Source organism: Pelodiscus sinensis, chromosome 3 (genome assembly GCF_052426305.1).
Source record: "Pelodiscus sinensis isolate ZL-2025 chromosome 3, ASM5242630v1, whole genome shotgun sequence".
NCBI classification, from domain to species: domain Eukaryota; kingdom Metazoa; phylum Chordata; order Testudines; family Trionychidae; genus Pelodiscus; species Pelodiscus sinensis.
Window position 1 is genome coordinate 55,437,436 of NC_143054.1, and position 13,898 is coordinate 55,451,333.

A 13,898-nucleotide genomic window follows, 5' to 3' on the forward strand; every position below is an offset into this window, starting at 1 on the left:
TAGTTTCAAAGGAAATTTGAAATGCAAAGGACTTACAGGAAGTAGTCTGTATTATCTGTTTATAGAAATACAAACTGTTAGAATTTTAGTATTTTGATCCAATATTCTGTGATGTTGCTAGTTCAGGAATGAGCGGTACGATATTACTTAAGGAGTATAGAGAGGTATAGCTTCTTAAAATTCCCAAAGGATAATTAGAGTTGAAAAGCTCTTTGAACAGGAAAAGAACTACAGAAAAGCTAAGCATTTTTATTTTATTGCTACTTTTTTAAAGGAGCAATTGCAAAGCTCTTGTTTTTCAAAATTTCTGCATTAACATATGGCTGTAGAATATATTAATTTTTGATTAACAGACTCAGCAAGTAGTACAGTAATTTAAGTCATCTCATTTTTATAATATGAAGGAAGATTAACATATGGTTTAAATACAACATAAATAGCTGATATTCATAATTTGAGAACAGTGAATTAAGTTTTTACCTCCAAAACTTCTTATAGTATTTTGGAAAAAAGCCCCACTATGTTACACCAGTTTTACAAGGGTGTAACTTGACTGAAATGAGTAGGGTTAGACTGGTTTACTAATTTAAACATTTACTTGATGGGAGTTGGATCCACATCTTCAAAAATGTACTTAAGATTTAAGAACCAAAAGTTTAATTTAAGTACCAAAGTCCCAGTTTTAGGCTCTGCTGCAATCCTCAAGACTTGTATTGTCTGCCACCTAACCTTTATAAACCTAAAAACCTCTGCGCCTAAATTTCCTCTGCAAAATTCCCTAGCTGTCTGTTTCTGCTTCTGGCAGGATTTAGCTTCACTAGGGGCTTGTAGGTGCCTATCTGTTTCCTAAATCCCAGTGTGATCCCTGAATTGGGGGAATATAAACACTCTTCTACCTATCGCTCCTGCAGGAGCTGATACATCAGATTGCCCAGGAAGAGAGCTCTGGCAGCAGGGCAGGAACACCATCGAGGGCACAAGCAACTCAGCTGGGAGCCCAGACAGTGTGGGGGGAGAGAGGGGTAGACAGATGGCATGGTGGGGACTTCTGGCCCCAGCATCTGGGGATCTCTACCCTGGCTGTGGCCATGGACCCCTGGACCTGGTCAGGGAGCTCCAACCCCAGCAGCAGCCAGGGAGCTCTGGCCTGGGCAGCAAAGCTCCAGGCTTGTCTTTTCGCCCCAGCCATGGAGCTCCTGCCCCAGTCGTGGAGGTAAATGGCTGCACACCTCTGCCCCCGCTGTGCAGCTCTGGCCATGGGGGAGAGCCCCAGGTAGTTGTAGCAGCAGTGGGGACAGGATGAAGCCTTAGCCCGGTGGCAGCAAACCCCCTCATCCGGGACCAATCAGGTCCCGAGGGTGCCAGAACAGCGAGGTCCAACCAGTGCCACTTTAACTTGAGTTTAATAATGCTTTAATTCACACACAACACTATTGGTATAAATTAGAAGCAAAGAGTTCCTTATCAAAAGAGAACAGAGTTTTAAGTGTGATTACGAAGATTACAAACAATACAAGTAAAACAAGACACATATGCAATGGAAACAGCTTGACCAATGGGGATTGTCTGATCCTCATGTCACAGTAAGGATCATTCCTGGAAGAAAATATAAAAGCGGGGAAGTAACATCATCACCAGGCCTCTCCCCCATCTCAGCATCTGGACAAATGCTTGGAAGACAAAGAATGTGAACTGAGCAAGAGTGGTCCCAGGTTGGTGGGGAGCCCCAGCCTGTATATTGAGGAACTATAACCTATTTGTACCATCTGTAATGGTTAAACATTGTTTGATTATATTCTTGCTTAGACTAAACACTTTAGATTTATAACTTATTTACTTTTCATTTTATCAACGATTTCCAACCTTCATGCCTACCACTTGTACTTACATAAAATCCATCTTTCTGTAGTTAATAAATTTGTTTTATATTTTACCTAAAACACTGTGCTTTCTTTGAATTGTGTGGGAAATCTCTGTTCAGATTAACAAGGGCTGTTGTATGTCCATTAGTTTTTTGTTGGGGTGATAAATTAAGTAATGATCTTACGTGTCAGACTTCTGACCAGGTGAAGATGGAACAGCTCTGGGGTGCCAGGCTGGGGAGCATGGTGCAATTGGCTGTAGCCTCTCTATTGATGTGTGATGGGGCAAACAGAGCCCGACCTCCACACTGGAGGCCTTTCAGCACCCTGGCCAGCAGCAGGAGCAGTGGAGAGGTCCTCTGAGCAGGGTAGAGAGGCAGCCTGCACTGCAGCCAATCAGGGTACAGCAGGCTGCTATATAAGGAGCTGCTAGTGAAGGCCAGGTAGTTCCAACCTGGAGCTCAATTCAGGCAGACCTCTGGGATGACTGGGAACACCAGCACCTTGGACAGCTCTGAGTGGGCGTTGAGCCAGTGCAGCTAATGGGTTCCCAAACTGGGGGCATGAAGAAATTATAGGGGTGCGAGGTGACTTAGCCTCCCCCCTCCCATCAAGTTTTGCTGCCCTGTTCAGTTCCTTTTTTTTTTTCCTCAACAAGTTTTGCTGCTATTTGGTGGGTGGGTGGGTGGGTGGGTTGTGAAGGTTTTTCAAAAATCAAAAAGGGGGGCATGATGCCAAAAAGTTTGGGAACCACTGAGCTAAGTGGAGCTAGATCCTTATGCAAAAGGCTAGCCAGCGGTAACTCTGAGGAACCCTAGACAAGGGGAACTTTACAACTAAGCTCTTGAGAAGGGCTGGATGAGATGGCATCCCAGGGAAGTGGCCCGGGGACGTGACCAGAATTACGAACTCTGAAAGCTGGCAGGTAATGGCTACATATAGGTCCCTGAGCCGGGACCCAAAAAAGTGGGCAGGTCTGGGTCCCCTCCAATCCCCTACAAACTACACCTGAACGAGGGGGTAAAGAGGAGGCCTAAACCACAGCCACAGATTGGACTGTGCCTCGCCCACAAACAGGCAAGGTAATTATTGCATGACCCTCTTCAGCCACTTAGGGGTGCTCACAAACAGGACTGAACCTGTTACATGATGATTCATGAGTGACTGGGCTGCCCCAAGCTGGTGGGTGCTAGAAGGCTCAAAGGTCTCACAGTCCAACTTATACCCCAGGAATCTGTCACAATCATATAGAGTAAATGTATAGCTTTACATATAACATTACTACATACATGTCATCATAATATCATTGACTGGCAAGTTATTAGTATGTAAATGATAACTCAAAGTGTTACAAATTGTTTAATGATTGAATGCTTATGCCCATGTACAACCTGTAACATTGTTAACAGTATTGAAATAATGTGTCTGAACTTATGTATGCCTATGTGTATCTGTGCTTAAATCTTAATGCCATTGCTAACATTGAAGTAAGAACTGTCAATCATCTAAGCTGTCAATCATTCTAAAGTGTCACTTTAGTGGAAGCCATTATAGTTTTAGTACCTGGCACGTACCTCATTTACCTTGGTCAACTGTCTTTTAATATTTAAATATTTGTTATGGTAAACATTCTGTTTTATGTTAATATGTTATGGTCAGTCGACCAATAGATTTGAAATTATGTAAATGAGTGTCTCTGGTAGACCAATCTTTCAAACCAGAGCGCTCATGAATATTCATAGACCCAGTCTTTATAAGACCAAGCAATGCCCGTTGCAGGGGTTGCGTCGGGCGTCGGGTCTAGTTAGGCATTGGAGCTAGCTCACTCTTTTGGAAGTGTATGGAAGGTTCACTCTCCATGTTAAGGTTAGGGTAGATAGGATTAGTTAGGGTAGATCCCGTCATTGAGCTTGTCCTTCAGGATCGCGTCGGTCTACACACATCGGCCGTCGTCGAGACTGTTCGGCAGATGCGTGGGGATTTAGTTAGGTTTTTCTCTTTAGTTAGTGTAGTTAGAGTAGGCATCCACAATCGTCTTGTTCCAGCTGCGCCGAAGAGCACGAAGAATCGCACGTCATGGAAGATGAGGTCAACGATTCTACTCGGCTCTTCGAGGGATTGCCTGGTTGTTCCTCGCTAGAGGCCCGGCAGGGCCAAAGGCTTGTGGTCGCCAGCTTCGACCTGGAGACAACCACCGAGGGACTCCTGGCTGTTCCTCGCCTGAGGCCCAAAAGGACCAAAGGCTCGTAGGTCGCCAGCACCCCAACAATCGTCCCTGCGCCGTAAGACTTTGTGTCTTCTTTCCTCTTTGGGACTTCCCCAAGGAGTGTATGTTCAATTATTATTTCTTTGTTAATGTAGTCCTGTGGTTTAAAATCTAACCAAATTGTAGGTTTTTATATCTGCGCCAGTTCCTGAGACTACCCAGTGACTAGATACGGGAGAGGGTCCGCATTTGCAATCTTCTTTAGAGTAATTAGGCTAATTGGCATTTAACTAATTAGCATACACTGTTACCATCACACAAGCCGGGTAACAAAAGCATATGTTGTACAAAAATTACCACAGCAGTCTGAATACCTGGATCATTTGGACAAAAACTTCCTCCTCGAGGAAGCAGGCCTGGTTGCTGATCTCTTTCATTTCACAGAGAAATAAAAAGTGAGAAAGTATGGCCACTTGAAGAAAAGTCTGATATAAGAGGTCACCATGATTAATGGCCAAACTGTAGAGGTGGTAAATTAATTCAGTTATCTGGGATCAGACATATCCAAAGAAAAACTTTCAAGATATTGGAAGACGAGTAGATGTGGCTTTGGCAATTCTGGACTCCTTTATGAAGACCATATAGCATTTGAAAATGTATGAAGGCATTTAATTGGTAAAAAGCTTATTTTGGATTAAGTGATTTAAGGATGTGAATCATGAGAAATTAACACGTATGACAGTGTTAATTATGAAAAAAAAATAAAACCCTTTTAGATGTGGTGGTGATAAAGACTCCTGTGCATCTCCTGGATAGAAAAGAAGATGAATGCTTATGTTATAAAAATTACTGGAAAAAAGCACATTGTGATGTCAAAAACCAACAGGTGCAAACTAATGTACTTTGCTCATATTAGGCATAAAGATGACATTTCTTTGTGATCATTATGATGGAAGGAATGATGGCAGGTCATCATCGCAGATGAGATGGAGAGGTGTTGGGTGACAATTCAACTGGTGGGCAGAGTGCCCTAGGAAAGCAATGGGTAGGGAAAATTTCTAAAAGTTCTGCTATGTCAACAATATTCAAACATGAATAAATGGATTTAACTTGTTTAATCATTTAAATTACTTGTGTAATCAGCTCATTTTTGGTATTGTTAAAATTTTTATCTAAGTTTAACACGTACCGCTCTTTTCTCAAATTAAAGATAACTGCCTCAACTTCTAACACATTATATTTGTACCTGAAATTGTTGACAGTGAAGAATCTCTCTTATGCAGTATGTATAAATCCCTATGGAAGCAGATCCTACTGGAACAAAGGAGATAATTCTTCACTAGTGAGATACATTCAGATAAAATAGTCAAATTATTTAATCCAGAAATACCAATTAATACAATATGCTATATATAGTAAAACCTGTGTTATCCAGTACACTCAGGAATTAGGGCGTTCTGGTTATCTAAAATTTCCCATTATATGCGGGTCCCATCAACCTAGGAAAAACCAATGGACAATAATAGTAAAACTCAAGTTTTTAATATTGGTAGTTTTGTAGTGTGCAGCAGTTGGTCTCATATTTCTATTTTGAGTTAAAGATGATTAGTATTTTTTAAATAAAAAATTAAGATAATCATGGTAAACCAAGCCAGGCCTGTGCGCCTGAAGATGTAACAGTTTTGCGGCTGGGAGCAATGCTGGTTAGCAAAGTTTTCTGGTTAACAGAGTGCCGGATAACAAAGGTTTCACTGTAATTAACATACCTTTATTCTCAGTCACTTAATATCATCATGTAAGTGGAAACACAACTAGTCCATATACAGTAAAACTCCAATAGTCCGGCATCCAATAGTCCTGCACTCCTGATAGTCCGGCATTAAAACAGCAAGAGCCTAGTGAGTGAGCTTCGGCAAAAAATGAGTCACAAGGTAACAGCGGCAGCAGCTGAACTGAGCGAAAAGGGTAAAAAAGGGTTAAAAAAACTAAAACATTACAGTATTCTGTATACAATATGTACAATAAAAAGGGTTAAGAACACTTTATATACAGTATATACTATATACAGTATATACATAACCATCTTATAGTACCTCCTGATACTCCGGCATATCTGATAATCCAGCACCATCTAGGTCCCATAGGTTCCGGATTATCGGAAGTCTACTGTAATATGATCCTTGTATTATAAACATTGTAGATGTGTATTTGTACCCTTCCACAGATTAAAATATGTAATGTTTACTGTACATAGTTGGGATAATGCAAGGTGGTCACTAAAACACAAGTTTATAATTTTGAAAGGTTATACTTTAGACATTTATACTAGAGCATAAAATTCGATACTGGCCAGAATGCACTAATATTTGAATGCAAAATGTTCATGCTGGGAGTTGGTATCACAACATCTGCATGTACTTAAACAATCCATGGGTTCTCCAGAGCAGCACAGTTCTCCAACATTCATTCCAAATTTCTTGACTTCTCAGAAGTTATTTCAAGTAACTTCTAATGTTAGAATTCATGGACTAATTCTGTATGCTCAAACTGCATGCACCTCATCATTGCAGTAGCCATATATTTTGAGCCTAAAATACCATGAGAATTTGTTGGTTTAAAAATGTAGGCCCTCATCTCATATTAAGAACTACATGAGTACAGAGGTGGACTTTATACTCTACCTTTGAACAGCCTTACATAAGCTAAGATTAAGATTTGCACATAATATAGGTCTTTTGCCAAACAGAGCACACTTGTATGCATTTGACTGCTGTCTAATCATTAGGCAGCCATATTATAGCATGAATATCCAGATTGTCCATCACGTAGATTAGGAAGAATCAAATTAATTAACATTTGTTGTTTCACCATACATGATTTTTCTCAAAGCATTGTTGGATCAAATAAAAAAACTGGCAAAATACCATTGTTGTCATACAATCCAAACAGAATATTCAACTCAGATCAGTACCCATACTGCATTTTGCCTGCTTCAGACTTATTGTACTGGTGTGTGACTTCATTTGAATAACTGGTCTATCTTTTTGCTGTCACCATAAAACTACTGTTTCACAACTATTTCTTATATAATTTTAGTACCACTAGGGGGCACAGAATTATTACAAAATTTCCTACTGACTCTCAAAAAATTCATCAACAACAGGACCTTGTGTCTGCTTTTTAACAGTGTTACCTTTTATTTCCCCCACTCTTACTCCCTGTTCCTGAAAATATTTATGCACATGTTTAATGCTACTACTGTAAGTTGTTCCAATTAAATCAATCCAAATAACCACAGAAAAAAATAAGCACATTCAAAATCTCTCTTCAAGCACACAGAACTGCAATGGGATCTATGTGGGGGGCCCATGAAAAAATGGTGGTTGCTGACCATCTACCAAGAACCCCCACACTCTGATCAGCATCTCTTCTTCCCCCCATTTCCTGTGTGCTGGTGCTCAGCTGTTCATGCTTGCAGTGTGTGGAAGAAAAGTGTGGGCAAGGTGTGCTTAGGGGAAGGATGGATCAGGGGCAGGAAGAAGCAGAGCAGGGGTGGAGCCTTGGAAGAAAAGATGCAGTGGGGATGGGATTTGGGGTTTGCCAGCCCCTGGAACATTAGAAAGTTGGTGCCTGTGGCTGCAGCCTCACTATGGGCATCTATACACCCATTATCTGTATAAGGCAGTGTTTCTCAAATGTTGGTTTAAAGTCCACTTTGAGAAAGCTGCTAATGGGCAGCCCCAGTTTGTTTATGTAAAGGCTCTGCAGCTGCAGAGCCTTGTGGCTCCCGTTGATTCCGGTTTGCAGAAGCTTCCTATGGCTCCCCTTGGCTGGAATGGCAAACTGGAGCCAGAGTACTCTGTGGGAGTCCCCCTGGGACAGGGGTGAGGGAAGCAGATTCTGGCTAGACACTGTTTAACTGAGATAGCTCCCCCTCCCTTCCACACCAAGCAATAGGCTCCCAGGGGGGCAGCTCCATGGCAGAGGGCAGCATGAGAGTGGATGGAGGGGCCACGGAAGTGCCAGTGCTTGATAGCTTCCTGGCCAAGCCAGTCAGGATCACCTGTCAGAGGCTGCAAGATCTACTCATTGGTGACCACTGACCTAAGGCACTTATCTTTCCCCATTCATTATATAGGAGCTTAGCTGTCTAATTTACGCTTTGTGGATTACAGTATTATTCCTTTGATTGTCTATGATACTCAGGCTATGTCTAGACTGCAGGCTTCTTTCAGAAGAAGCTTTTCTGAAGAGATCTTCCTAAAAAAATTCTTCCGAAAGAGACCATCCACACAGCAAAAGCGCATTGAAAAAGCTATCTGATTTTTCGAAAGATAGCGTCCACACTGAATGAATGCTCTCTCACATTTAAACTGTGATTACTATGGACAGAATGGCACCAGGGCACCTGTGCTTTTTCCTTTTTCCTTTTTCCTCTTTTTTCCAAAGAACTCAGTCTTCCCCGTCCACACACAGCTTTTTCTGAAAGAGCTCTTTTGGAAAAAGGCTTCTTCCTCATAGAAAGAGGTTTACCAATGTCGGAAAAAAACCCTCTGTTCTTTCAATTTTTTGTCAAAAAAATGCAGTTGCAGTGTGGACATGACTTTTTTGGGAAAATGGCCATTTTTCCAAAAAACTCTGTAGTGTAGTCACAGCTCTAATTCCCACCCCCTATTCCTGCAGAGATATAATGATATCTCTTTCTAGAATTTGGGGATCAGCCCTGCCAACACTTTACTACTGTGAAACAATGAGACTTGTAACATGTATGAAGTTATGCATAAGGATCAAGTCTTTAGTAACTTAACTCTAACTTCATATATCTATTGTTAAATGGGCACAAAGGGGATGGAAAGAGGAAAATGAGATATTGACTTAAAAACACTTGCATCAGTTCAAAGGAGGAATGCAAATAACTAGCAGAGAGACATCTTACTAAACTCAATTTAATTTACAATTCCAGTAGAATGTAGTAATGATGAGTTTTGGAAAAAAAATAAATATAAATTAACTTACAATAAATATGTTGCACAAACATTTTAATGTGTGTTTCTACATATGCCATTTCCGCTCCCCTCTGGAGGTCTGTGTTTCTACTATGTCACACTTTTACTTTTTAAAGTTCCTGTTTGCTTACAAGAGGAAATCCAGTGAAGAAATGAAGCAGATCAAACTCTCTGATTAAAGAGCTTTGGGGACATTTTGTAACACTAACTAAAATTTGTTAGTTACCTGTTCTTAACTTTAATCTTAAATTTCTCATAATTCAATTATGTTGAGCACCCATTTTGCTGTAATCTTCTAATTCATTCATGTAATCTTCTAAACAATTGACCCCCTTTACCCTCTCAAACTTTAAACCTAGACCTTACATTTTGATTTTCTTTGAAAGATTTGATCAACTGAAAACAACTGTGTTCTTAACACAGCAGAATGTGGTAATTTTGCTGATTGTTATAGCATAAGTTTTGCATTATCTCAATAAGAATTAGTTTTTCCTATTACTAAATTAGCCTTATCTCTCCCCATACTACCACCACACCTACTGGAGAGGTAATCATGCCCCACATGCTTTATAATTAACATGATGGTACAAAGCACAACTACTCTGTCCATCTTCTTATTTTATCCTGCACCTGTGAAATGATTATTTAGTATACTGGACTTTCTCATTCAGCTGAATGTGTTTGGAAAAGTAAGGTAACATTCAAGGAAGTTGGTCATAACTAAGATCTTTTAACAGACGTCTTGATTAGGTCGAGTCTGCAGGAGAAATCCTCCTTAATGATCCTGTAATAATTTTGATATTAGTTTATTGTTACCACATGCACATACCGTGGAACAAGTCCATATGGGCCTAATTTTAGCGTTCCCAACTTAATTAAAACGAGTGGAAGCATATTTGAAAATCAGCCTAAACAAATTAGACTTGAGAGCTTGCTTTCAGGAGATGCTTGGTTTAACATTTATTAATTTATCACGTGTAGGGGGATGATATATTTAGTTTTGTTACTATTTCTCTTAATAGAGTGTTAACGGAACAGCCTCACAACCTCAATGATTAAGGATTTGAGCAGGCTTGAGAATTAACTAAACCCTAACGGGGGCTAAGCACTGTAAACCAGAGGCTCTCTTTAGACCTAAGCAGGCTTTCTGCTCTCTCCATATTCTGTGCCCATTCTTAAGGCACGTATCACTGTGCCCTTTTGGGAACAATATATTTTCGCAACAGCCTGCGTGTGTGGAGGGCGGGCAGCGATCAGTTGACTTTAGGAAATGAATACGATGATGTGTTTTAGCTGCAGCATGCAAAGCAGCAGCAGCTCGGGTTCAGAGGAAGTGAGTAATGTCTTCTGGTTTACTACAGCAAGCGATACATGTGCTTTAAAGAGACATTTTTAAACAAGCTAAGCGTTACGGTGGGGCTTTCGCAAATCAACCCTGATCTGGCTTGCTGTTAGGATGACAACTCCTGGCGTGTCTCAGCGTGCGGGTCCGCCACTTTTCTGCCTCCAGGAGATTTGTGACAGGCGGTAACCTCCTGAGCGACTCTCCCGCCAGCCGGCCGGCGTGCGAGTGTGGGTGGCGGTGGAGTTGAGCGAAGAGTCACGTGGGCGCCTGGCGAGCGCACATTGCTTCGCGAGAAGCCGTGGGTGTGTTTGGGCGAGAGGCGCTCCAGCAAGGGACAGCTAAGGAGGGAGCCGCGGGCGCTGGAGCCGAGTGCAGCCAATAAATAATAATCAGATAAATCCTGCCTGGGCAGCTCCCGGAGCAGCCGCCTGCTTCCTTCTGTGTGTGGGTGCGCGCGCCTTAGAGGAGGAGTGGGGGCTGATGCGGGGTAACTGCGGGTGTGGTTTTCTGCACATTCACCTTAATACGCGGGGGAGAGACAAGGAGCCAAACGCCCACCCTCAGCAAGGGGCGTTTTGTTTTCTGCTGCTCAGCTCGGATACCAAGCGCCGCCCATCAATGCCTTCGCTCACTGGCCATCCTATCTGTGCGATGTGAAGCCCTGGCACTTGCCGGGAGTTTGCAAGCACGAGAGAGAAGGACTTTCTTTCCCTTCGGGTTTGGATTTGCTCTCTTTCCTATTCGTTCATACCCCACGCCTCAATCAAGGAGGAACCGCTAATGCAGTTTATTAGCGTCTGCGAGGTGGGGGAGTGCGTGAGACTTCAGATCTGTTACATAGTCCTGTTTGTGCAGATGTTTACTGTATAAATCTATATGCAATTGGGCAGAGGAAGGGAAAGCTGGGGCTACCTACACAGTGGGGCTGCTCCAGCTGACACTTCTTCCCCCATAGTCTCTAAGGAGTTGCTGCTGCTAGTGACTGTTTTATTACTTCCTTCGACTTAAATGGAAATTACCCGACAATCTGTATAACCTCCAGGAGTTGCGTGTTGTCAGATGTTTTCAGCACTACTGTCATTGTCCGGGCATGGTGGTGCTTGCCGTTTGACAGTGGACACACATTGGAGCCTTTTTTATTCAAAGGATGTACAATTACCCTCCTGCATTTGGAATTAGAGCAACAGCTTTTTGGTTCGACTGAGGGGGTCTATGAGAGCAAAATGTACCGGCTAAACCAAGGGCAGGACCCTTCTGTGTTAATTTCCCCCCTCAAGCTGCCCTAGTTTTACTTTTATTTCGCACGCCATACATCCAAATAGCTGAGAGAGCTTCTGCCACGGTCGTTTCCCTTTTACTGCTGGAGCTCATCGGCTCGCCCGATTACCCACGGAGCTAGCTGGGCTGCTGAGACCATATTATTTGGAACTTCTTTAAAAGAAGACCCGAGGGGCAAAGGGAGCCATCCCGCCTTTTAGGGGAAGGTGCCAGCCTAGGGGGGGCTGCTTAGGAGTCCCTCTCTCTGCTTGTGGATTCCAGGGGCTAAGTAGTGTGTATGGGGACAACGGGGCTTCTTCCCCGCCAGTAGCACCGAGGGAGAAAGGACCCTGCTCGATCAAAGTGGCCCACGCAGCTCCCCCTATCCCACTCCGCTTTGCTTCTCTCCGCCGAGGGACTCGGTTGGACACTGTGCCCCTTTCTCCCCAGCTCTGTGGGCCGCTTCCCGCCCGCACCCGGGGAAGCTGATCTGACGGCTGCTACCCGCACCCAGTTCCGGTGCTGCTCTTGCCCCGCTCTTCGCGCCTGTGGTGATGCCATGCCCCGCAAGCACAGCGGAGGAGAGGAGGGCGGCTCCGCCGGGCTCTGGATGAAGAGCAGCCGCCCGGGGAGCGGCATGAAGGATGTGGAATCCGGCCGCGGCAGGGTGCTCATGAACTCGGCCCCGAGGGGGGACGGCTTGCTCCTGCTGGGCACCGGCAGCGCCATCGGTGGCTCGCGGGAGCCCCGGCGGGGGAAGCAAGGGGGAGCCCGGATGAGCCTGCTGGGGAAGCCGCTGTCGTACAACAGCAGCCAGAGCTGTCGGCGGAACGCCAAGTACCGGAGGCTGCAAAACTATCTGTACAACGTGCTGGAGCGGCCCCGCGGCTGGGCGTTCATCTACCACGCGTTCGTGTGAGTACGTCTCCCCCGCCTGCAGCCGCACCTGTCCCCGCCGGCCGGGAGCCAGGCGCCCGCTGCGCCAGGCGAGGCGGCGCGAATTGTGACGCGGCCCCGCCCTGACTCCTGGAGCATCTCCCGAGCGCGGGAGGGGAGGGGAGGGCAGAGCAGAGTTGTGCTTTACCGCCTGCAGCGCTTCTCCCGGGGAAAGTCCATGCGGAGCGCGGGGTTTGCCGGCAGGCCAGTGGCAGCCCCCAGCCGAGGGCGGGAGAGAGGAAGGGGAGCGTCCCAGAAAACCGCCAAAAAGTGACTCACAAACGTCAGCGTTTCGGGTGCTCAGTGCAGGCTGTAGCTCCCTCGCCCCCCGCGAGTAGCAAAGGGAGCCACTGCCCTGGGAGCCGACTGTGCTGAGGAAGCGCTTGGCCCTCCCTCGGGGAAAACCCACGTGTCGGCGGTCCCGAGGGACCTCCCCGCCAGTCTTCTCTGCAAGGGACTGCGCTGGTGCAGGGCTGCTCTTTGTCACTCGCCCAGGCGAATAGTGGCTGGGCTGGGCTCGCTCGTGGCGAGGTGTGAAGCAGGGAAAAGAGGGACTAGACCTGAGCATCCAACGGAAAATGCCCAGGGCCGCCCAGAGGATTCAGGGGTCCTGGGGCAAAGCAATTTCGGGGGCCCCATCCTGGCACTCCCTGTCTCAGACCTCAGACTTTCTCGTGGGGGCGGGGCAAATTGCCCCACTTGCCCCCCTTTTCCCCCGAGCGGCCCTGAAAATGCTCAGCGACAAACTAGCTGATTGGAACCAAATACAGTAGTTACTTTCTCTTTCGGGCCTGTACAGCCTTCCCCTGGCTTAGGGGTTTTACTGTTTTCCCACCATTCGTTCGTGCAGCTAGGCGCTTACTACAGTTTTGTCTCGTTGGTTATTTTTAGACACGTTTATACGTGCTTGTGCCCAGAAGCTAAATAAAAAACAGTTACTGGAAGGAAAGAGGCCAGTGTGTTGGTCCACAGCCTTTCAACCGTTTTCAGCCTGGTCTGAAAACGTATGTTTGTAGGTGGTTGATCAGGACAGAGGCAGGAAGTACCGAGCATCTGCTCTCATATGTGGTTGTATCTGTCGCTTGGGAATTGACATTCTTGCCTGAAATAATTTTTAAAAAGACAGTGGGGCTTTTGCAAAATGCCAGGCTGCAGAGAGAGTTCATGAGCTCTTCATGAACCAGGCTCTCTAGTCAAATGTCTTTTGTAAAAGGCCAGGCTGCAGAGAGAGTTCATGAGCTCTGTATGAACCAGGATCTCTAGTCAAATGCTTTTAATATTACCAG

General features: G+C 44.8%; 1 protein-coding gene across 2 annotated transcripts in view; it reads left to right on the plus strand.

Annotated features, from left to right (window-relative positions):
- Positions 1 to 10,398: 10,398 nt before the first annotated feature.
- Positions 10,399 to 13,898, plus strand: part of KCNQ5 (potassium voltage-gated channel subfamily Q member 5) — a 451,764-nt gene continuing 448,264 nt past the window's right edge. For both annotated transcript variants that reach the window (XM_006127213.5, XM_006127210.5), the window contains exon 1: positions 10,399 to 12,591. In XM_006127213.5, the coding sequence (XP_006127275.3) occupies positions 12,236 to 12,591 (356 nt within the window). In that variant the 5' untranslated portion in view covers positions 10,399 to 12,235. The remainder of the gene's footprint in view (positions 12,592 to 13,898) is intronic.